This window comes from Haliotis rubra, unplaced genomic scaffold, assembly GCF_003918875.1.
Source record: "Haliotis rubra isolate DU_JTF1 unplaced genomic scaffold, ASM391887v1 Scf30, whole genome shotgun sequence".
Taxonomy (NCBI): Eukaryota; Metazoa; Mollusca; class Gastropoda; order Lepetellida; family Haliotidae; genus Haliotis; species Haliotis rubra.
Window position 1 is genome coordinate 3597560 of NW_025766969.1, and position 24697 is coordinate 3622256.

General features: G+C 40.8%; 1 protein-coding gene across 1 annotated transcript in view; it reads left to right on the top strand.

Moving 5' to 3' along the window:
* Window positions 1–21565, top strand: part of LOC124282621 (carbohydrate sulfotransferase 15-like) — a 39963-nt gene extending 18398 nt beyond the window's left edge. Inside the window, exons 7-9 of the mRNA XM_046718649.1 lie at window positions 6227–6380; window positions 17745–17892; window positions 18743–21565. Of these exons, the coding sequence (XP_046574605.1) occupies window positions 6227–6380; window positions 17745–17892; window positions 18743–18924 (484 nt within the window). The 3' untranslated portion in view covers window positions 18925–21565. The remainder of the gene's footprint in view (window positions 1–6226; window positions 6381–17744; window positions 17893–18742) is intronic.
* The last annotated feature ends 3132 nt before the right edge of the window (window positions 21566–24697 follow it).

A 24697-nucleotide genomic window follows, 5' to 3' on the forward strand; every position in this document is an offset into this window, starting at 1 on the left:
CTTATGGTTGCCTCAAGGTAAAAACTTGATCCCTTCATATCATTTCTTTATTCATACATTCATTGTGTAAAACCTCAGATACCAAAAAGTATTTACATAAGTGAATTCGGCTTTGACACAACAGTGTTTTACAACAACTTCATACTGTCTGCCTTTGCCACATGTGTTTCCACCTGTCTTTGTGAACTGTAAAAGATGTTTGCCTAAAGGAGGAAGACTATTTGTCTGGAGTTTTTTTGTGGCAGAATTTGTGGTACCAAAGTTGATCTTCTATTTCAAATTGCTCAACTTTTCAAAGCTCTGAAGATCAGAAGGTAACACAGCCTGAAACAGTATGTCAACCAGAGTTACACAGTTTCCAGGTTCATCATGTGCTCTTCTAAGTTATGAAATACCAAGATTGAGATATGCAGTTTAATTAAAATCACTCAATTTGTTACATGCTATAATAACTGTTTTCTTACAGTCTATGTTCACTTGTTCGCTTGTCATTGGTCTGTTACAGACTGTACTCAAACTGTTTTTTATCTTGTCATTGGTCTGTTATGGACTGTACTCAAGCTGTTATTTCTCTTGTCATTGGTCTGTTATGGACTGTACTCAAGCTGTTATTTCTCTTGTCATTGGTCTGTTACAGACTGTACTCAAACTGTTATTTCTCTTGTCATTGGTCTGTTATGGACTGTACTCAAGCTGTTATTTCTCTTGTCATTGGTCTGTTACAGACTGTACTCAAGCTGTTATTTCTCTTGTCATTGGTCTGTTATGGACTGTACTCAAGCTGTTATTTCTCTTGTCATTGGTCTGTTACAGACTGTACTCAAGCTGTTATTTCTCTTGTCATTGGTCTGTTACAGACTGTACTCAAACTGTTATTTCTCTTGTCATTGGTCTGTTACAGACTGTACTCAAGCTGTTATTTCTCTTGTCATTGGTCTGTTACAGACTGTACTCAAGCTGTTATTTCTCTTGTCATTGGTCTGTTACAGACTGTACTCAAACTGTTATTTCTCTTGTCATTGTTCTGTTACAGACTGTACTCAAGCTGTTATTTCTCTTGTCATTGGTCTGTTACAGACTGTACTCAAGCTGTTATTTCTCTTGTCATTGGTTCTGTTACAGACTGTACTCAAACTGTTATTTCTCTTGTCATTGGTCTGTTACAGACTGTACTCAACTGTTATTTATTTCTCTTGTTATTTCTGTTACAGACTGTACTCAAACTGTTGTCATTGGTCTGTTACAGACTGTACTCAGCTGTTATTTCTCTTGTCATTGTTCTGTTACATACTGTACTCAAACTGTTATTTCTCTTGTCATGGTTCTGTTACAGACTGTACCCAAACTGTTATTTCTCTTGTCATTGTTCTGTTACATACTGTACTCAAACTGTTATTTCTCTTGTCATTGGTCTGTTACAGACTGTACTCAAGCTGTTATTTCTCTTGTCATTGGTCTGTTACAGACTGTACTCAAACTGTTATTTCTCTTGTCATTGGTCTGTTACAGACTGTACTCAAGCTGTTATTTCTCTTGTCATTGGTCTGTTACAGACTGTACTCAAGTTGTTATTTCTCTTGTCATTGGTCTGTTACAGACTGTACTCAAGCTGTTATTTCTCTTGTCATTGGTCTGTTACAGACTGAACTCAAGCTGTTATTTCTCTTGTCATTGTTCTGTTACATACTGTACTCAAACTGTTATTTCTCTTGTCATTGGTCTGTTACAGACTGTACTCAAGTTGTTATTTCTCTTGTCATTGGTCTGTTACAGACTGAACTCAAGCTGTTATTTCTCTTGTCATGGTTCTGTTACAGACTGTACCCAAACTGTTATTTCTCTTTTCATTGTTCTGTTACAGACTGTACTCAAACTGTTATTTCTCTTGTCATTGGTCTGTTACGGACTGTACCCAAACTGTTATTTCTCTTGTCATTGGTCTGTTACAGACTGTACTCAAGCTGTTATTTCTCTTGTCATTGGTCTGTTACAGACTGTACTCAAGCTGTTATTTCTCTTGTGATTGGTCAGTTACAGACTGAACTCAAGCTGTTATTTCTCTTGTCATGGTTCTGTTACAGACTGTACCCAAACTGTTATTTCTCTTGTCATTGGTCTGTTACAGACTGTACTCAAGCTGTTATTTCTCTTGTCATTGGTCTGTTACAGACTGTACTCAAGCTGTTATTTCTCTTGTCATTGGTCTGTTACAGACTGTACTCAAGCTGTTATTTCTCTTGTGATTGGTCAGTTACAGACTGAACTCAAGCTGTTATTTCTCTTGTCATGGTTCTGTTACAGACTGTACCCAAACTGTTATTTCTCTTGTCATTGTTCTGTTACAGACTGTACTCAAGCTGTTATTTCTCTTGTGATTGGTCAGTTACAGACTGAACTCAAGCTGTTATTTCTCTTGTCATGGTTCTGTTACAGACTGTACCCAAACTGTTATTTCTCTTGTCATTGTTCTGTTACAGACTGTACTCAAGCTGTTATTTCTCTTGTCATTGGTCTGTTGCAGACTGAACTCAAGCTGTTATTTCTCTTGTCATGGTTCTGTTACAGACTGTACCCAAACTGTTATTTCTCTTTTCATTGTTCTGTTACAGACTGTACTCAAGCTGTTATTTCTCTTGTCATGGTTCTGTTACAGACTGTACTCAAACTGTTATTTCTCTTGTCATTGGTCTGTTACGGACTGTACCCAAACTGTTATTTCTCTTGTCATTGGTCTGTTACAGACTGAACTCAAGCTGTTATTTCTCTTGTCATTGTTCTGTTACAGACTGTACTCAAGCTGTTATATCTCTTGTCATTGGTCTGTTACAGACTGTACCCAAACTGTTCTTTCTCTTGTCATTGGTCTGTTACAGACTGTACTCAAGTTGTTATTTCTCTTGTCATTGTTCTGTTACGGACTGTACCCAAACTGTTATTTCTCTTGTCATTGGGACCCGTGAAGATCCGGGGTAGAATAGGTCTTCAGCAACCCATGTGCTTGCCATAAAAAGGCGACTATCTTGTCGTAAGAGGCGACTAACGGGATCGGGTGGTCAGTTTCGCTGACTTGGTTGACAAATGTCATCGGTTCCCAATTGCGCAGATCGATGCTCATGCTGTTGATCACTGGATTGTCTGGTCCAGACTCGATTATTTACAGACCGACGCCATATAGCTGGAATATTGCTGAGTGCGGCGTAAAACTAAACTCACTCACTCACTCTTGTCATTGGTCTGTTACAGACTGTACTCAAGCTGTTATTTCTCTTGTCATTGGTCTGTTACAGACTGTACTCAAGCTGTTATATCTCTTGTCATTGGTCTGTTACAGACTGTACCCAAACTGTTCTTTCTCTTGTCATTGGTCTGTTACAGACTGTACTCAAGTTGTTATTTCTCTTGTCATTGTTCTGTTACGGACTGTACCCAAACTGTTATTTCTCTTGTCATTGGTCTGTTACAGACTGTACTCAAGCTGTTATTTCTCTTGTCATTGTTCTGTTACAGACTGTACTCAAGCTGTTATATCTCTTGTCATTGGTCTGTTACAGACTACCCAAACTGTTCTTTCTCTTGTCATTGGTCAGTTACAGACTGTACTCAAGTTGTTATTTCTCTTGTCATTGTTCTGTTACGGACTGTACCCAAACTGTTATTTCTCTTGTCATTGGTCTGTTACAGACTGTACTCAAACTGTTATTTCTCTTGTCATTGGCCTGTTACAGACTGTACTCAAGCTGTTATTTCTCTTGTCATTGGTCTGTTACAGACTGTACTCAAGCTGTTATTTCTCTTGTCATTGGTCTGTTACAGACTGTACTCAAGCTGTTATTTCTCTTGTCATTGGTCTGTTACAGACTGTACTCAAGCTGTTATTTTCTCTTGTCATTGGTCTGTTACAGACTGAACTCAAGCTGTTATTTTCTTGTCATGGGTCTGTTACAGACTGTACTCAAACTGTTATTTCTCTTGTCATTGGTCTGTTACAGACTGTACTCAAGCTGTTATTTCTCTTGTCATTGGTCTGTTACAGACTGTACTCAAGCTGTTATTTCTCTTGTCATTGGTCTGTTACAGACTGTACTCAAGCTGTTATTTCTCTTGTCATTGGTCTGTTACAGACTGAACTCAAGCTGTTATTTCTCTTGTCATTGGTCTGTTACAGACTGTACTCAAACTGTTATTTCTCTTGTCATTGGTCTGTTACAGACTGTACTCAAGTTGTTATTTCTCTTGTCATTGGTCTGTCACAGACTGTACTCAAGCTGTTATTTCTCTTGTCATTGGTCTGTTACAGACTGTACTCAAACTGTTATTTCTCTTGTCATTGGTCTGTCACAGACTGTACTCAAACTGTTATTTCTCTTGTCATTGGTCTGTCACAGACTGTACTCAAACTGTTATTTCTCTTGTCATTGGTCTGTTACAGACTGTACTCAAGCTGTTATTTCTCTTGTCATTGGTCTGTTACAGACTGTACTCAAGCTGTTATTTCTCTTGTCATTGGTCAGTTACAGACTGAACTCAAGCTGTTATTTCTCTTGTCATTGGTCTGTTACAGACTGTACTCAAACTGTTATTTCTCTTGTCATTGGTCTGTTACAGACTGTACTCAAGCTGTTATTTCTCTTGTCATTGGTCTGTCACAGACTGTACTCAAGTTGTTATTTCTCTTGTCATTGGTCTGTTACAGACTGTACTCAAGTTGTTATTTCTCTTGTCATTGGTCTGTTACAGACTGCACTCAAGTTGTTATTTCTCTTGTCATTGGTCTGTCACAGACTGTACTCAAGCTGTTATTTCTCTTGTCATTGGTCTGTCACAGACTGTACTCAACTCAAGCTGTTATTTCTCTTGTCATTGGTCTGTTACAGACTGTACTCTAAGCTGTTATTTCTCTTGTCAGACTGTACTCAGTTCTGTTATTTCTCTTGTCATTGTTCTGTTACAGACTGTACTCAAACTGTTATTTCTCTTGTCATTGGTCTGTTACAGACTGTACTCAAGCTGTTATTTCTCTTGTCATTGGTCTGTTACAGACTGTACTCAAGTACAGACTGTTACTCAAACTGTTATTTCTCTTGTCATTGGTCTGTTACAGACTGTACTCAAGTTGTTATTTCTCTTGTCATTGGTCTGTTACAGACTGTACTCAAACTGTTATTTCTCTTGTCATTGGTCTGTTACAGACTGTACTCAAACTGTTATTTCTCTTGTCATTGGTCTGTTACAGACTGTACTCAAGCTGTTATTTCTCTTGTCATTGGTCTGTTACAGACTGTACTCAAGTTGTTATTTCTCTTGTCATTGTTCTGTTATGGACCCTACCCAAACTGTTATTTCTCCTGTTATTGTTCTGTTACAGACCCTACTCAAACTCTTATTTTACTTGTTCAATTACAGAGTGTATTCATACTGTTGTTTCACCTGTCATAGTTCTGTTACAGACCTTACTCAAAGTTATAATTTTCCTGTCTGTTACAGACTGTACCCACTCTGTAATGTTGTTTGTCATGCCGTTTCTGTTACAGACTGTACTCGCTGTTATTTCTCTTGTCATTGTTCTGTTACAGACTGTACAAAAGTTGTTATTTCTCTTGTTATTGGTCTGTTACAGACTGTACTCGTAATGTTATTTCTCTTGCATTGTTTTGTTACAGACTGTACCCGTAATGTTGTTGATCATGCCGTTTTGTTACAGACTATTTTCTGTGATGTTGTTGATCATTGCTGTTCTGTCATCACTGCTGTAATGTTGTTGATCTATTTTGTTACAGACTGTACTCGTAATGTTGTTACTGTTTTGTTACAGACTGTACTCAGAATCTTATGTTGTTTCATACTGTGCCATTTTGTTATACAGACTGTACCGTAATGTTGTTGATCATGCTGTTGTTTATCATGCCGTTTGTTACAGACTGTACTCGTAATGTTGTTGATCATGCCGTTTTTGTTACAGACTGTACTCGTAATGTTGTTGATCATGCCGTCGTAATGTTGTTGATCATGCCGTTTTGTTACATTTTGTCTGACTGTACTCGTAATGATGTTGATCATGCCATTTTGTCACAGACTGTACTCGTAATGTTGTTGATCATGCCATTTTGTCACAGACTACTCGTAATGTTGTTGATCATGCAATTTTGTTTACTCGTAATGTTGTTGATCATGCCATTTTGTCACAGACTGTACTCGTAATGTTGTTGATCATGCCGTTTTGTTACAGACTGTACTCGGACTACTTCTTCCTTCGTCAGGGTGACACACCTGAAGATTTTCATGAAGACGTGAAGAAATCCCTGCAGACTTTTGCCAACTGCCAGAAGACTCACAGCAAGAAGCAGTGCTACTTCAGCGCCTCTGTCTACAAGAGACTGGAAGTAGGTTACATCTAACAGTTATGTTGAGTTTCAAAATGACCATTTAAACTGCCCCTCCAATAATGTCCAAATACATCTGTCTAGGAATTCTTCTGTAGAGTGAATCTAGTACTCATTATTTTTCAAGATCATTTTGTTTATAAAGTCTTTGGTTGGGTGAATCTGGTAGTTCAGTGTTTGAGTATACATAGCACCAACCCAGATTACAGGTATCAAAGTTTCCTTGAGTCATGATGACATCTGGTAGTTCAGTGTTTGAGTATACATAGCACCAACCCAGATTACAGGTATCAAAGTTTCCTTGAGTCATGATGACATCTGGTAGTTCAGTGTTTGAGTATACATAGCACCAACTCAGATTACAGGTATCAAAGTTTCCTTGAGTCATGATGACATCTGGTAGTTCAGTGTTTGAGTATACATAGCACCAACTCAGATTACAGGTATCAAAGTTTCCTTGAGTCATGATGACATCTGGTAGTTCAGTGTTTGAGTATACATAGCACCAACTCAGATTACAGATATCAAAGTTTCCTTGAGTCATGATGACATCTGGTAGTTCAGTGTTTGAGTATACATAGCACCAACTCAGATTACAGGTATCAAAGTTTCCTTGAGTCATGATGACATCTGGTAGTTCAGTGTTTGAGTATACATAGCACCAACCCAGATTACAGGTATCAAAGTTTCCTTGAGTCATGATGACATCTGGTAGTTCAGTGTTTGAGTATACATAGCACCAACTCAGATTACAGGTATCAAAGTTTCCTTGAGTCATGATGACATCTGGTAGTTCAGTGTTTGAGTATACATAGCACCAACCCAGATTACAGGTATCAAAGTTTCCTTGAGTCATGATGACATCTGGTAGTTCAGTGTTTGAGTATACATAGCACCAACCCAGATTACAGGTATCAAAGTTTCCTTGAGTCATGATGACATCTGGTAGTTCAGTGTTTGAGTATACATAGCACCAACCCAGATTACAGGTATCAAAGTTTCCTTGAGTCATGATGACATCTGGTAGTTCAGTGTTTGAGTATACATAGCACCAACTCAGATTACAGGTATCAAAGTTTCCTTGAGTCATGATGACATCTGGTAGTTCAGTGTTTGAGTATACATAGCACCAACTCAGATTACAGGTATCAAAGTTTCCTTGAGTCATGATGACATCTGGTAGTTCAGTGTTTGAGTATACATAGCACCAACTCAGATTACAGGTATCAAAGTTTCCTTGAGTCATGATGACATCTGGTAGTTCAGTGTTTGAGTATACATAGCACCAACTCAGATTACAGGTATCAAAGTTTCCTTGAGTCATGATGACATCTGGTAGTTCAGTGTTTGAGTATACATAGCACCAACTCAGATTACAGATATCAAAGTTTCCTTGAGTCATGATGACATCTGGTAGTTCAGTGTTTGAGTATACATAGCACCAACTCAGATTACAGGTATCAAAGTTTCCTTGAGTCATGATGACATCTGGTAGTTCAGTGTTTGAGTATACATAGCACCAACTCAGATTACAGGTATCAAAGTTTCCTTGAGTCATGATGACATCTGGTAGTTCAGTGTTTGAGTATACATAGCACCAACTCAGATTACAGGTATCAAAGTTTCCTTGAGTCATGATGACATCTGGTAGTTCAGTGTTTGAGTATACATAGCACCAACTCAGATTACAGGTATCAAAGTTTCCTTGAGTCATGATGACATCTGGTAGTTCAGTGTTTGAGTATACATAGCACCAACTCAGATTACAGGTATCAAAGTTTCCTTGAGTCATGATGACATCTGGTAGTTCAGTGTTTGAGTATACATAGCACCAACTCAGATTACAGGTATCAAAGTTTCCTTGAGTCATGATGACATCTGGTAGTTCAGTGTTTGAGTATACATAGCACCAACTCAGATTACAGGTATCAAAGTTTCCTTGAGTCATGATGACATCTGGTAGTTCAGTGTTTGAGTATACATAGCACCAACATGATGACATCAGATTACAGGTATCAAAGTTTCCTTGAGTCATGATGACATCTGGTAGTTCAGTGTTTGAGTATACATAGCACCAACCCAGATTACACAGGTATCAAAGTTTCCTTGAGTCATGATGACATCTGGTAGTTCAGTGTTTGAGTATACATAGCACCAACTCAGATTACAGGTATCAAAGTTTCCTTGAGTCATGATGACATCTGGTAGTTCAGTGTTTGAGTATACATAGCACCAACTCAGATTACAGATATCAAAGTTTCCTTGAGTCATGATGACATCTGGTAGTTCAGTGTTTGAGTATACATAGCACCAACTCAGATTACAGGTATCAAAGTTTCCTTGAGTCATGATGACATCTGGTAGTTCAGTGTTTGAGTATACATAGCACCAACTCAGATTACAGGTATCAAAGTTTCCTTGAGTCATGATGACATCTGGTAGTTCAGTGTTTGAGTATACATAGCACCAACTCAGATTACAGGTATCAAAGTTTCCTTGAGTCATGATGACATCTGGTAGTTCAGTGTTTGAGTATACATAGCACCAACTCAGATTACAGGTATCAAAGTTTCCTTGAGTCATGATGACATCTGGTAGTTCAGTGTTTGAGTTCAGTATCAAAGTTTCCTTGAGTCATGATGACATCTGGTAGTTCAGTGTTTGAGTATACATAGCACCAACTCAGATTACAGGTATCAAAGTTTCCTTGAGTCATGATGACATCTGGTAGTTCAGTGTTTGAGTATACATAGCACCAACCCAGATTACAGATATCTGGTAGTTCAAAGTTTCCTTGAGTCATGATGACATCTGGTAGTTCAGTGTTTGAGTATACATAGCACCAACTCAGATTACAGGTATCAAAGTTTCCTTGAGTCATGATGACATCTGGTAGTTCAGTGTTTGAGTATACATAGCACCAACCCAGATTACAGGTATCAAAGTTTCCTTGAGTCATGATGACATCTGGTAGTTCAGTGTTTGAGTATACATAGCACCAACCCAGATTACAGGTATCAAAGTTTCCTTGAGTCATGATGACATCTGGTAGTTCAGTGTTTGAGTATACATAGCACCAACTCAGATTACAGGTATCAAAGTTTCCTTGAGTCATGATGACATCTGGTAGTTCAGTGTTTGAGTATACATAGCACCAACTCAGATTACAGATATCAAAGTTTCCTTGAGTCATGATGACATCTGGTAGTTCAGTGTTTGAGTATACATAGCACCAACTCAGATTACAGGTATCAAAGTTTCCTTGAGTCATGATGACATCTGGTAGTTCAGTGTTTGAGTATACATAGCACCAACTCAGATTACAGATATCAAAGTTTCCTTGAGTCATGATGACATCTGGTAGTTCAGTGTTTGAGTATACATAGCTTTCCGTGGTTTTACGACGTGTTGCTATTCCATGGCGGAAGTTTAGCATGCCACGTGGTTGAAATATTGCGTTATTAACCAAGTATTTCATGTCGCGTTGTTGCATTCACGTAATTTTCAATGTTTTGTACGTGTATATTTATGCTGTTGGGTTACGCCGTTCGCTAAATGCTCGCGTGTTTGCTTTCAGGCGTTTACGGGATGTGCTGCCTGCGGGCAAAATATTCCCCGTTCCGATAAGCATGACAAATGCTTATGCTGCCTGGAAAAGGCAGGGCATAACCCTGATATCTGTGAGTTGTGCATGGGCTTCTCCCCCCGAGCCCAGAAGAGATGGGCGGCTGACTTCCATTTTTATAAGGAATTGCATGAGGCGGGAGGGGACTTGACCCAGGAGGTTCCCCCGTCCAAGGCCAAAAAGGCTAAGCAAACTAAATCTAAGTCTTCACATAGGTCACACTCTCCGTCTCCGTCCAGTGGTTTTGATATGTCACTTATCACTCAATTGTTTCAGCAGCATACAGAGTCGAGAAGTCCCTCGTTCACGAGTCGGTTGGAGGTCTCTGGCAGGAGTTCCTCGCCCACTCTGATCGGGGGACCGAGAGTCTGGGGTGTGGTATCGCCGAGCTCGGCGCGATCCCTTGGCCTGGAGGTGTCTGTTGATCCTTTGCCTTCGGCTTTGGGTCCGGATGCCTCGGCTGCCCCGGAGGGCGAGGGTTGGCTCCCAGTCTCTCTCTCAGTGTTGGCGCAGGGTCCGTGGAGGATTCCTGGGGTCCGGTCCTCGCGCCACTCGGGTGCCGAGTCTGGAGGCCCCCCATAAGAGCCGGGGAGATTGCGGTTCTGTCCGCCTTCCTCCCGTGTCTCCGCAGGACCGGGTTCGAGTGTTGTGTCGGTGGCGGAGCTGAGAGTTCCTTGGGGCCTTCTTCACGCGGGCTGCCAAGCAAAGGCGTTAGTTCCAGGTGCCCCTTTGCCCTAGCGCGATTTAGTTCTGCACCAGGCATACCGGACTTCAAGGAAGTCTACCAGAATGGCATGCAGCAAGTGCGGGTCATGGTCCACGAGGCGTACCTTTCCTCGATACAAAGGTCGGCTTTGGAGGCGGAAGGGAGCACTGGTGACGTTTCCCCGAATGTTGTTCTGCTCCGCCAACTATCCGAAGTACAGGCCCACCTGACGCGAGACTCTTTACGGTCTGCCGCGTCTACGGTGATGTGTGCAGTCATGGGGATGCGCAAGCTGTGGCTGTTTACATCCCGTTATTCGGCAGCAACACAGCAGACCTTGCTGGCCTTTCTGTTTCGGATGGGAGCGACGTTGTTTCCGTGGGGCACAGCAGGTCATTCGGGAGGCGGCTGCAGCAGCTACCGCCTTCAAGGACTCTAAGGCCTTGTTGGAGCAACCGCGGGCTTCTTGCTCCCGCGCTCCTGTAGCGGCTTCTTCCTCCGGGGCGCAACCTACGCCCGAGTCTGCCGGCTGGCTTTCGGCCGCTGGGTAGAGGTAGGAGGTGGAGCCGTCCTGCCAAAGGTAAGGGCAAGGAGCAGGCCTCTTCATCTGGCTCCCAGCAGCCTTTTCGCGGTGTTGGGGGGTCTGCCCCGACCTCCCGTTAAACCTGCAGGCTGTCGCCGTGGGTCCGTCCCAGCCAGTTCATCTGCTGGGGACTACTTACGCACTCTTACCAGACGTCCCAGTAGGGGGCCGCCTCTCTCTATTCTTACCGGAGTGGGTGAAGGCTACCAGCAACACTTGGGGGCTATCCACTGTCAGTGTCGGCCATCTACCGGCATATGACGCACTCCGGTGCCGTCATGTCTGGTCAAGGTGGGTATACTGCGAGACGAAGTTCAGGCTTTGCTGGACAAGTCCGCAATAGAGCGCATACCACCGGGCGAGGAACAGGTGGGTTTTTATTACAGGTACTTCCTCGTTCCGAAGAAGGCTGGCTGGTTCCGTCCCATTCTCAACCTCCAGGGGTTGAATCGCATGTTAGAGGTTCCATCCTTCAAGAGGAGACACTTCGCTTGGTGATCTCCTCTGTTCAGCCCGGCGATTGGCTTACGTCGATCGACCTAAAGGATGCGTATCTACATGTGCCAATTCATCCATCATTCAAGCAGTACCTCCGGTTCTCTTACGACGGATGTGTTACCTATTCACAGTGCTCCCCTTCGGCATATCCACTGCTCCCAGGGTGTTCACCAAGCTCATGTTCGTGCCGGATACCCTCGCAAGGTCGCAAGGAAGGCGTTGTTACCCTTACCTAGACGATTCTACCCACACGGTGATAGACATTCTAGTTTGACTGGGGTGGATCATAAACCTCTAGAAGACCGACCTGGTACCCACCCAGGACTTGTTTTTTCTCGGGGCGCGGTTCACAACTCACAAGGGTCTTGTCTCTTTGTCGCCAGACCGGGTCACCAGAGTACGGGAGATGGTGTCTTTGTTCCTCTCCAGCCCCAGGCACCAGCGCGGACTTGGCGCCGTCTACTGGGTCATATGGTGGCAACTATCTCTGTCGCACGATCCTGGCCCCGCACGAGTGGATGCTCGACCGGCAGATATTCGGAGTTATCTCCCAGTTGTACGGAACGTTCCAGGTGGATCTGTTTGCGTCCATGTTCTGCGCCCATGTTCTGCTTTCGAATACCGGACCAGAGGGCTTTGGCTTCCGACGCCTTCCTGCTGGATTGGACAGGCAAGGTGCTGTGGGCGTTTCCGCCTCTACCCCTCATTCCCCGGGTCCTCTCCCAGCTGTTCACCCAGCCAGCTCGGCTACTTGTGCTACTGGCACCGCTATGGCCGTCACAGAGCTGGATTCCGGTAATTCTCAGGGTTTTGGCTCAGCCTCCTGTTCTATTACCTTTGCGACCGGACATTCTCACTCAGAACGGCACCATACCAAAATCCAAGGATTCAGTGGGTGGCTTGGCCTCTGTCAGGTCTAACCTCAAAGCACGGGGAATTCCTGCGGCAGTTGCAGACACAATTCTTGCTTCGAGGCGGGATTCGACAAACATTCAATATGAAGATAGGTGGCCCCGCTATGCGCGCTGGTGTTCAGATAGGGGGATATCAGATCCCTTTTCTGCGGATTTAGTCCGAGTATTGGAGTTTCTGCAAGCTCATTTGGGAGAAGGCTTGGCGGCTTCGACTATTAGTGGCTACTCCACCGCTATTTCCACTTTCCACACCCCTGTTGATGGTGCTCTTCTGGGGCAGCACCCTCTTATGCAGCGCTTTTTAGCTGGCATGGATCGGTTTCGACCTGCTGTCAAGCAAACCAGCCCACCTTGGGATTTGTCAATCGTGCTAGATTGGCTGTCCGGTCCTACGTTCTCACGTCTATCGACTATTTCCATTTGGCTGTTAACATGGAAGGCCTTATTTCTGGTGGTGGTAACATCTGGGCGAAGGTTTGGCGACTTACATGCTATGTCGGCAGACTCGGCGCTGACTGTGTTCCATCCAGATCGTGTCAGTATTCGCCTCCCGGATACTTACCGTCCGAAGATCGATCACGCTTTCCATATGACAGCTCCTATGGAACTTCCTACTTCCTACTTCCACATCGGGGACCTCTGCAACGAACACTCACCCGTTGGATGTCTGTAAGACTCTCAAGGTCTATATCAAATGAACACAAGGGATCCGTACGGGTACCTATCTGTTCTGCTGTTACGGTGGCGGGAAGGCTGGCATGCCGGCTAGCAAACAGACCCTATCACGCTGGCTTGTATCGGTCATTTGTGCTGCTTATCAGGCTAAGGGCAAGCCTCCCTCTGAGGGGTTGAAGGCTCATTCGGTCAGGGCAGTGGCCACTTCAAAGGCTTTTGCTTGGGCACTGCCCATTGAAGAGATATGCTCTGCTGCTATTTGGAGCAGGCCTAGCACTTTTATCAGGCACTATCAGCTCGATACACATTCTCGTGATTGTGCGCGTTTTGGCCGTTCTGTTCTCTCCAGTGGACAGTGTCCTGCCACCCTGACCGAGTGAGTCTTGGTTATCTGGACAGTTGATGCTGCTTTCAATTGTGTATAATTGATATATCTGCTGTTATCATATCTAACTACTTTCGATTTCTCTCATGAGATTATTGTGAGTTGGTTTTCCCCCTTACGGCGCTCTTTAATAGATTCACGATGTGGGCGGGGTTTTTACTTTCGCACTGTGTGTGTATTACTTTGCTTAACCTGTGAGGTCAGGTCTCAGTACTTTCCTCCCTGTCTGTTACCCTCCCATCATGCCTCTCGCAGAAGCTTCGGGACACATGACAGGTGAGTGTTGTGGCGTCTGTTACATTCTTCCTAACGATCGCTATTTATGTGTACTTTGACAGAATTCCCTCCTCCCTAGCCTCCGGTCTTTGGGAGTTTGAGTTAATGCATATATGTACCCCAAGGACGATCTCTATGAAAAAGAATGAGCTAAATCTGTAGAGGTTTCCAATTCTTTGAAGAGAATCGTCCTTTGGGTAGGGCCATCCACCTCCGCACGATTCTGTTCACTGATTTATTCAGAAGAAGGAATGATGATATGGGCCTAGGTGCTTACCTGGTTGACTGCGCATGTGTAGCAGGGAGGTAACTCCACGTGGTGGGGGACGTATAATAGATAAAAAAGATTTTTATTTATTGTACAATATTTTTATAGTATAGTATTACAGTCCGATATAGTATTACAGTCCGTTTGAGTCAGAAACGGACCGATGAATTGCAAATTTTATCATTGTACAAAATTGCCACATAAATATAAATAGTACACATGTTTATCATTTACTAATACCCAACAGCTTTCTTATATTTGAAAATTTTCCGGACTCCACCAAAAAAGTTGTTTAAGAAACTATCATCATTGAAAACGCAAAAGTTGTTATCTGTCGCATCGGGGTGAAACCGCAGAAACGGAACAGCCACTATCTCGTCGTGCACGGGATACACATGCCTGATGAAAAATGAAGTTGAATGCTGACGTGAAACAATTGATGATTAAAGTGTACGATTTTTTCTGTGCTGAAGCCGAAAGGGGCAAACCGTTTTATGCCATTAATAAATTCCATAAGCGGGCAGCAAAAGCTTTAGGAGTATCAGCAAGGGTACTGACAAATGTTCTCGAACACAAACATTGTGAGGGTGATGCAAAGAAGGTAGGGGTTGTGTCAAAATCACACAATTAAAACTTTTGGACAACTTTCAAAAGAACCTTGTAAGGCAGTCTATCAACAAGCTTTATTCTGAAAACAAATACATGTCGCTGAAAATTTTAAAAAGCATTTGAAGCAAGAACACAACCTCAGAGTATCAAAGTACACACTCTGGCGACTCTTACACTCTTTCGGGTATCCTTATAAGAAAATTTCGGGGGAGAATAGGTCAGTACTCTGTGAACGCCCTGATATCGTTCGCTTGAGAAATAATTTTCTCAGGGTTATAAAGAAGAAGCGCGATGGGGGTGATAAGGGGTCACGTAGAAAGCTGCCTCTAGGGAAAGGAGAGAGACTAATCATTCTCCATGCTGGTTGCTCCAGCAAAGGCTTTCTCCCAGGCTGCGACTTGGTATTCAGGGCAAAGTCCACAGATAACAGAGACTACCATTCCGAGATGAATGGTGCAGTTTTCCTCGATTGGGTTAAAAACAAGTTGGTACCAGCTCTACCAGAGAAGTCTTTTATCGTAATGGACAATGCCCCATACCACAGCGTGCAGGACCCTGACAGTAAAGCCCCGACATCGAACAGTCGAAAAGGTGATATGATATCATGGCTCGACAAATTTCAGATCGCACGGCCTTCAAAGGTAACGAAGCCTCAGCTGTATGAGATCATAAAACCCCACAAAGGTGAACCTTTCTACAAAGTAAAGTTGACAGTTGCATAAAAAGTAAGGGTCACGATATTCTGCGACTTCCACCCTATCACTGTGACCTTAACCCCATTGAAATGATATGGGGTATTGTCAAAGGAGATGTTGCCAGATCAAACACAACTTTTAGATTACGTGACGTAGAGGTTTTGGTTAAGGAATCCCTTAACAAAATCACGACTGAACTATGTCAACAAGGTAGCTAACGTCATTGAACAAAGTTACTGGTCTCGGGATGGCTTACAACAGGCAACTGTGGCACCGCTTGTCATCCCTTTAAGTCGTGACTATGACACTACGACAGACGAGGAACTGACAGGTCTCCCGGAATAGATTTTGAGATGTCCCGTCGCCATGACTGGCTGTTCCGTTTCTGCGGTTTCACTCCGCCGCAACAGATAACAACTTTTGCGTTTTCAATGATGATAGTTTCTTAAACAACTTTTTTGGTGGAGTCCGGAAAATTTTCAAATATAAGAAAGCTGTTGGGTATTAGTAAATGATAAACATGTGTACTATTTATATTTATGTGGCAATTTTGTACAATGATAAAATTTGCAATTCATCGGTCCGTTTCTGACGCAAACGGACGTCCGTACGGACGCACGAATTGGAATATCTTAAGAACCGTTCACTAGATTCTTTTCATATTTGGTACCTAGTTTCATCACACTATAAGAAAGGTCCAACTCAGGTTTGGTGACCTTGACCTTCATTTCAAGGTCACAAGGGGACTTTAACATTTTACCTGAATGTTAAGCTATATCAAGAACCGTTCGCTCGATTTTCTTCATATTCAATACCAAGCTTTATCAAGGTAAGGCGCAGGGCCCAGTTGATTTTGGTGACCTTCACTTAATTTTCAAGGTCATGGCGACACTTTGAAGATTTCAGCATGTTAAATTGCATGTTAAGATAGTCAGCAAGATATCGCAAAAAATGTTTCCTGGATTTTCTTCATATTTGACACCAAGCTTCATCTAGGGAAGGCCCAGGGCCCAGTCGATTTTGGTGACCTTCACTTAATCTTCAAGGTCATGGCGACACTTTGAAGGTTTCAGCATATTAACCTACATGTTATGCTTGTCAGCGAGATACTTCAAGAACCATTCACTGGAGTTTCTTCATATTTGATACCAAGCTTCATCCAGGGAAGGCGCAGGGCCCAGTCGATTTTGGTGACCTTCACTTAATTTTCAAGGTCACAGAGACACTTTGAAGATTTCAGCATGTTAAATTGCATGTTAAGATAGTCAGCAAGATATCGCAAAAAATATTCTCTGGATTTTCTTCATATTTGACACCAAGCTTTATCTAGGGAAGGCCCAGGGCCCAGTAAATTTTGGTGACCTTCACATAATTTTTAGGGTCACGACGACACTTTGAAGATTTCAGCATGTTAACCTGAATTGTCAGCAAGATATTTTAAGAACGGTTCACTGGATTTTCTTCATAGACTTTTAAGACTTCTCTTGAATGTTTTCAATAAGCAATTTCTTTAGTACTAGTTTTGCATATTTCATACACTATGACATTCATGTCAAGGCCAAAGTCAGTCTTGAAAATATGTGTGTGTTTGAACAACTAAAGAGCCAGATATCAAGAGAGATTGATTAGTCATGTTTTTGTTGACATTTAACTTCATCTTAAACTTTCATTACTTTATAAGTTTGATTTGATAATTTGCGGCTGGGGATTATGTCACCTTAGTGACAATGCTTGTTGAAACATTGATACAACTGTCAAATGACATTTTCAGCCGCAGAAAATGCATATATGTACCCCAAGGACGATTCTCTTCAAAGAATTGGAAACCTCTACAGGTTTAGCTAAGTTATCTGGACTAGAAGCACCAGAAAGTGTATGTGAGATAGTGTTTGAAAGTTGTCTAAATTATTACCTGTATATAGACATGGAGTGTATTCTGCTATTCTTGGTTGTAAATCACATCTACATTGTGCATACCAAGTATGATCATCAGTTTTCCACCTGCTTATCACACTTCTAGATAATCTGCAGTTGTCAGCCATGTTTCAGTCAGTGCATATCTCTCGTGTTATATCATGTATTTTAACACAAATGAATGAAATAAGAAATATTTGTGTTAATTTATTTCAGACACGAATTCACTTCGGTTGTTACAGTCTGTATATGAAGGAATGGTTGAAAGCATTTCCACTGCGACACTTCCTTATCTTGAAGACTGAAGAGTACTCAAAGAACATCACGGAACACATAAAGATGGTCTACTCCTTCCTTCAGCTCAGTAGGTAGCTTCATCTGAAATATTGTCCAACCCACTACATCGAGGTGGCATCCAAAATACTGAAGCCTGACTTCAACAATTTCTTCTTTCCCGGGTGTTGGGGTAGCCTAGTGGTTGAAGCCTTCACTCGTCACACTGAAGATCCTGGTTTGATTTCCCCCTTGGGTGTAATGTGTGAAGCCCATTTCTGGTGTCCCCAACCGTGATATTGCTGGAATATTGCTAAAAGCAGCGTAAAACCATACGCACTCACTCACACTCCCCTCTCTCCCCACTCACTCACTCACTCACTTCCAGGGGTGTTTTTGTTTATAGAAAATGCTGATCATTCGTAAAAGTAACAAGATTAACATAGAACACAAACAATAAGTGTATTTGTGCAACATTTTGTTGGAATGTTGCTATGAAATAAAATCTGGCATAAGCGCAACACTCCTACAATGAGCACTGATAAGTAATGGACAGAAGGAGGGCAGGGAGGGAATAAGTACTGATTGGTGATTGCCATGGAAACCAGCTTGATGGAGAGTGGCACAGACAAGTAAAGCAGTAAGTCCCAAGGGCTCGGTAGACCTGTAAACATCTTAGACCTGCATTACTTGTTGTTGTCTTCCCACATCAAGCTGACAAATACTATAACTGAACGGAACTGTAAACCATTCACAGGGGCACAAATCAGTTGAAATTAAGCCATGGTGAAGAGTAGGTTGATTGGCGGTCATGTTTGGCAACTTGAGTACTGGAAATTTCTTGGTCTGTGCAGTGGTTGCAGATAGCAGGTCAATTTGAGGCCATGATGTTGAACCTCAAAACTCACTCACTCACCATATGCTTACAATGTCTATTTCAGGTCAGCCTTCAGAGGATTTGTATGAGGAGATCGAGGACCTGGGGAGAACCCGTGTCACAAAGAAGAAGAAGAAAGCTCTGCCCATGCTAGAAAGTACCAGGTTGATCCTTGATCAGTTTTATGCCCCCTGCAATCAGGAACTGGCTAGTCTGCTGGGTGACAAGAAGTTCTTGTGGGAGTGACTTCCTGGATTATTTTCAGTAAGCAAAAAAAACTAATATTTTGTGTTAGAGCTGGAAACACATATGGTCTTTATAATAATATATGTTGAGGGTAGGGGTAGCCTAATGGTTAAGCACTGCTCGTCACGCTGAAGACCTGGGTTTGATTCCCCACATGGGTACAATGTGTGAAGCCCATTTCTGGTGTTCCCCGCCATGATATTGCTGGAATATTGCTAAAAGTGGCAATATGATATTTGGTTGTCAAAAGTAGCCAAAGGGAAGTGGATGTAAGATATTCATGGTGGTTATTGTTAGTGTTTTGTTTAATCAATTGCCAGATTTGATTATAATCAGGTTATGAGTGTGATGAAAATGCTATTTCATAATCTAATGTAGCCAAAGTAAACTGGATATAATATGAGATTTTTCATGCTGGTTATTTTTAGTGTTTTGTTTAAATGGTTGCAAAATTTGATTATGATCAGTCTCATTAAACTCAAATCTTTTAGTCGTATGAAATATCTTTCATGGTGACGATCTTTCAGCCCTTCGAGGGAAATTATATAGACCACTCTGAATGCTTCACTGGGTTATACCTGAAATTACACACAGCAATATTCCGGCTATTTGGTGGCAGTCTGTAAATAATCGAGTCTGGACCAGACAATCCAGTGATGTAACCAGGTCAGTGAGCATGAGCGCCCGAACCCGTTAGTAGCCTCTTACGACAAGCATGGATTACTGAAGACCAGTTTTAACCCGGATCTTCACAGGGTCAATACTGATAGGCTAATTGGAGTGTTCACCTGACTGATGAAACCGCAAATATAGCATGTGTCATGACGTCACTCAGAGAAGTTTAGTTCTGAAGTAAAAGTTTCAATTAGATTGTATGAAGGATTATGTAAAATTAAACTGTCTTTCACGAGTAGATGATGACTGAAAAAAGAACTAAATGTGTGGAATTTATATTCTGATTTCATTGTTTTCTGATTACATGAAAGTGGGCATTGCAAAAACTGGGATTTTGCTGACTGCAGGAGTCAGGTAATTCATATTTCAATCTAGGAACACATTGTCTCATGTCACTTACCATGCAATCTTTGGTTTGATAAGAAACCGATCTCCAGATCAAAACCATATCATCGTTACCATATTGGCATCATGATCAGGAATTCAAAGAAACAAGGGGAAGTTATGTCTCGGAAATAAAATTTACAAAGTAACAAGTGAAAACTATGTCTCGGAAATATAATTCACTTTGTATACTGAAAATGTGTATAAGCCATTAGGCTTTTTTTATGTTTTGTTTGTTTCTTATATACAATCATTCATAACTTATGACCTTCTAAAAAACTGAAAAAAGAAGCTGTGTACATACGATATTGAACAACAAATGACAACTGAATTCGTTACCCAAAGTAATTTCTATATATTTCATCCCTCTGAATCTGAGCATGGACATGAGAAACACAAAATGTTTTGGATGGCCTTGGAGAGAGGTTTATTGTGGGACTGAACCTGTATTTATTCTTTAGATGGATGCTGTATGTGCTGAATCAGTTTATCAGTTTGATTTATGACTTGTGATTACACAGTGTATGAAATAAGCCAAAAATCCAGCCAGACATCAGGGCTGGTAACTTCAAAATGTTACCAGCCCAAAATGGATTTAACCAGACCAAACATGGTGAATTTACTCAGATGTATGGAACATCTCAAATTTTACCAGACTATCAGGCTGGCTAGCTAGCTGTAAATTTGGACCGTCCGTCAGAAATCTAGACCGTCTCGGGTTGTTGGACGGGCCTTATTTCATACACTGGTTTACATATGGTGTGCCATATGTTTACATGTGGATCATGTGATTGGATTGTGCCAAATGCTTACACATGAAACTGTTGATATAGTCACTGATGTGTATTTTACAGAGCCTTTTATTCAGGAATTTTATACTGTTTTGCAGTTTTAGTATTCCATTATGTCAAAATTACGCGTTTCCACTCCACAAGTTTGCACCACATACACAGTGGACTATATTTATGATGAGCATACCTATAATGAACTGATTGACATTATGAACTGTTTTGTTTGTCCTGAACACTTGATGTCAGTTTCAGTTGAAATGCGTTTAACGAATTGTGGTTAAAAATTCTAAAAAAGGGCATTTTGAAGTTGGTGTAGTGATGCAAGGCAAATCTTATGGATAACAACTTATTTGTTTCTCACGACGTTTCTGGACTAGTTCTTGCCCCTTCTTCAGATGGATAATTATAATGATGAACTGTGGTTATTATGAACTATAATTAGTGATATCTTTATTCATTGTGACTGTAATTTACTGTATAGGGTGCAAAATATAATCAAATGTAATGTTCTGGATGTTGCTGTTAAACTTCCTGTTACTGAGGTTGATGGATTTGCTTCAAAAAACATGTCCACCGAGAACATCTTTGAACATTTCTTTCTGCCAAACTTTTAAACAAGCTAATCTGTCAGTGTTTTATAGCATGATTTCAAAATTCATATGGGTACGATAGTATGGCACCAGTATTGTCAACTGTTGTATTTACTAAATTCCCTTTCAATGATAGGGCCGCCGTGATATTGCTGGAATATTGCTAAAAGCAGCGTAAAACCATACTCACTCACTCAATGATAGGGGAATGATCAATCAAATTTCTATACAGTTTTCAAATATTAAGATGCCTACATAATCAAAAGTTTTAATAATAAACAATTTAAAGAAATTGCTTGATGTTGGGATACAGCATGAATAATTATTGATCTGTTTGTGTTTGATTTCCGATGAATGTATTATTTCTTGATGAGTAAAGGAGGAGTTATTGACTGTAGATGTTTTCACAATGGGTACAGCTATCTTTGAAGGATGGGTTGACAATTGTCTAAGGATTCCAGACTGGAATAACTTGTGACCGTGCAGATTGGAACATACACTACTACATTTCTGAAGGAATGTCTTTTATTCCTGTAGTACTCAGAATTAAGGTAGCCGAAATTAATGCAATTTCATCATGTCAACTATTTATGAAAGTTTGTATTAGTTACCACCAGAAAAAGTTTGATGAAAGTGTAACCTGTAGATAAACCAACCCTCTTCTCCAGACTGCTTTATTTGGTCCTCAAAATTCAGCTTATCTATGGTCATACATGGGATGGAAATATCATTTAATCATTCCCAGGAATCTAGAAGTCTCCTTGTAATGTTTACCTCAAACCCTCACGACTGTAGCAATGTTGATGGGATCTCATAGACATTATTTTTGTTGTATGATGTTACTTATGATGTTTTAGAATTGTTGATGATTTATTTCTGATGGCTTTTGCTGGATTTATGTGCCTTGATACTTAATTCTGAGAGAACCATTTGTAAACTCCAACAAATGATTGTTGATTCTGCTGATTGTTTGATGACATAGACAGTTACCTCCCTTTGTCATTACCTCCCTCTTGTACTGTGGTCTTCTCAGGATCTGTGTTAGGTATGTTGTCCATGAAATATTTTATTCAACTTCACTGGCTTTTGATTTTGGGGCACAGAAATCAGATAGAAAATAATTCTGTTTCCAAACAATATTTCTTGATAACCGATTTTTTACATTTTTTAACCTTCTCTCTAGTCAGTATAAGAGGGTAGAGGTAACTGAAATGGCATTATCAAGAAGTGTTGATGTGGAACTTGTCTGGATCACTAATCATCTGGATAAACAGATCTGTGTAAAAGAAGTGTATTTTTTTTACATTATTTTGTAGGTTTGTTAGGAAAGCATGGCTAATGGGGTCTGGACTATACAACATATCATAACACAGATGTGAATGTATGGAGCTGTCTGATTGGAAGAAAATATATTTCTCCGGTAATTATGGTCTTCGAATAAGACATTTTTATTCAGCATTTTCCCTGCCCCACATTGTGAAATTCATGGTATTGGCAGACTGACCACCATACATCAAGGGAAGAGTTGTACTGTCTTTTCTGAAAAGGAATGTCAGTATAGGGGATACTTTTTTCTTCATCACTGACCCAAGTAATGATATTGCTTACTGTTAAATGTAAGGAATTGCTCCTAGTTTTAAGGATACATGAACTGTTAGGCAGTCTGAACCAGCAATTGGATCCTTCATTTCTTTTCCTGCTAAGGGACCGTCCATAAAATTATTATGTTTAAAATTATGCTTAGAAATTATGGGAAAGGGAGGGGGGTCATAGATTTTGTACATGACATGCAAGGGGGGTCACTTATTTTGTACGTAGATTTTAGGGGGGTGGTGGAGGTGTGTCCATTCACATTGTACATGCTTCTCCATAAAAATCACATCACCACCCCCCTAGCCATAAATTATAACGGTCCCTAATGTTTGAATGTGTTGGGCAGAATACTGAGGCTGTCTTAGTGTCCCAGACTGATACTGACCCTGTTGTTAACAACCTTCAAGTGGGCATTTAATCATACTTGATTATTATACATATGATTATATAGTTATGTATGATATATGATATGTTTTGTCGTGATATACTTATATCAAGTCAATACTTGGTAGTTTCTCAATTCAGGTGAAAGTGGTCAGTAATGAGATGTGTGATATCAGACAATCAAATATACTAACACCATACCAGCTAGCCAATAAAAATGATGAAGGGATCCCTACCTGGAGATATATGACTGTATCTTACTGTGTAGGACTCTATGTCAAGATTTGATGACATATTGATTTCATATGTATTTAGAATGTACTGTGAACATTTATACTGTGTGATATATTTATCCATACATATTGGTGATATTGTCATATGTTTGCATCAGCTACTCACTTAACATTACATGTATGGTATATTTCAGGTATTCTGTATTGACTGTCATGTATATACCATGTTTATATTGTATACTGTGGGTTCCAGTGACATCTTCATGCTGCGTTCGTCAGCACCATAACATTGGTGGTATCATCTAACACGTAAACCACTTTAGGCTTTCTGCCATCTCCATGTTTACTTACTCTCATGTATCTGGTCTTTGAATAGCATTTTGCAGTGATACACATACACAGTGTATGAAATAAGCCAAAAATCCAGCCAGGCATCAGGGCTGGTAACTTCAAAATGTTACCAGCCCAAAATGGATTTAACCAGACCAAATATGTTGAATTTTCTCAGATGTATGGAACATCTCAAACTTTTACCAGACCATAGGGCTGGCTTTTAGACTGTCCGTCTGAAATCTAGCCCGTCTTGGCAGTCGGACGGGCCTTATTTCATACACTGACATAAAGGCGAGAATTTATGGCTGGTAACTTCTATAGTTTGAAGAACATGATGTTTCTTAAAGAAAATGAGATCTGTATATTTTCGCCTTTAGTCATGTAACTGATCAAATGTGTGTTAAATCCAAGTAGCTAATTTGTAAACCAAGTACTGATATATTTATATATTTTATATATATTTATATATTAATTAATTGATATGATTTATAGGAAGTTTAATACCTTATTTAATTGCTTTGCCTTTAAAAATAATACTGAGGTTCCACAATTCTGGTAGCAGGGGGAAGTACTTGAATATTGCTTTGCTTTGCATCGAAAGACAACTTTGATAAGGCAACATGGTCACACTCAATTTGTGTATAGTTTTGAACCTGGGCTTTTAAGTGCATTTCAGGTATCCCGCTGACATTTATATGTTCAGTTATGATGGCTGGAGTGTTACGTTTCTTCAGTGTTTGAGTATGATTGGATTTTTCATTTTGCGATAGTTTGCCTTATGAAGATTTAC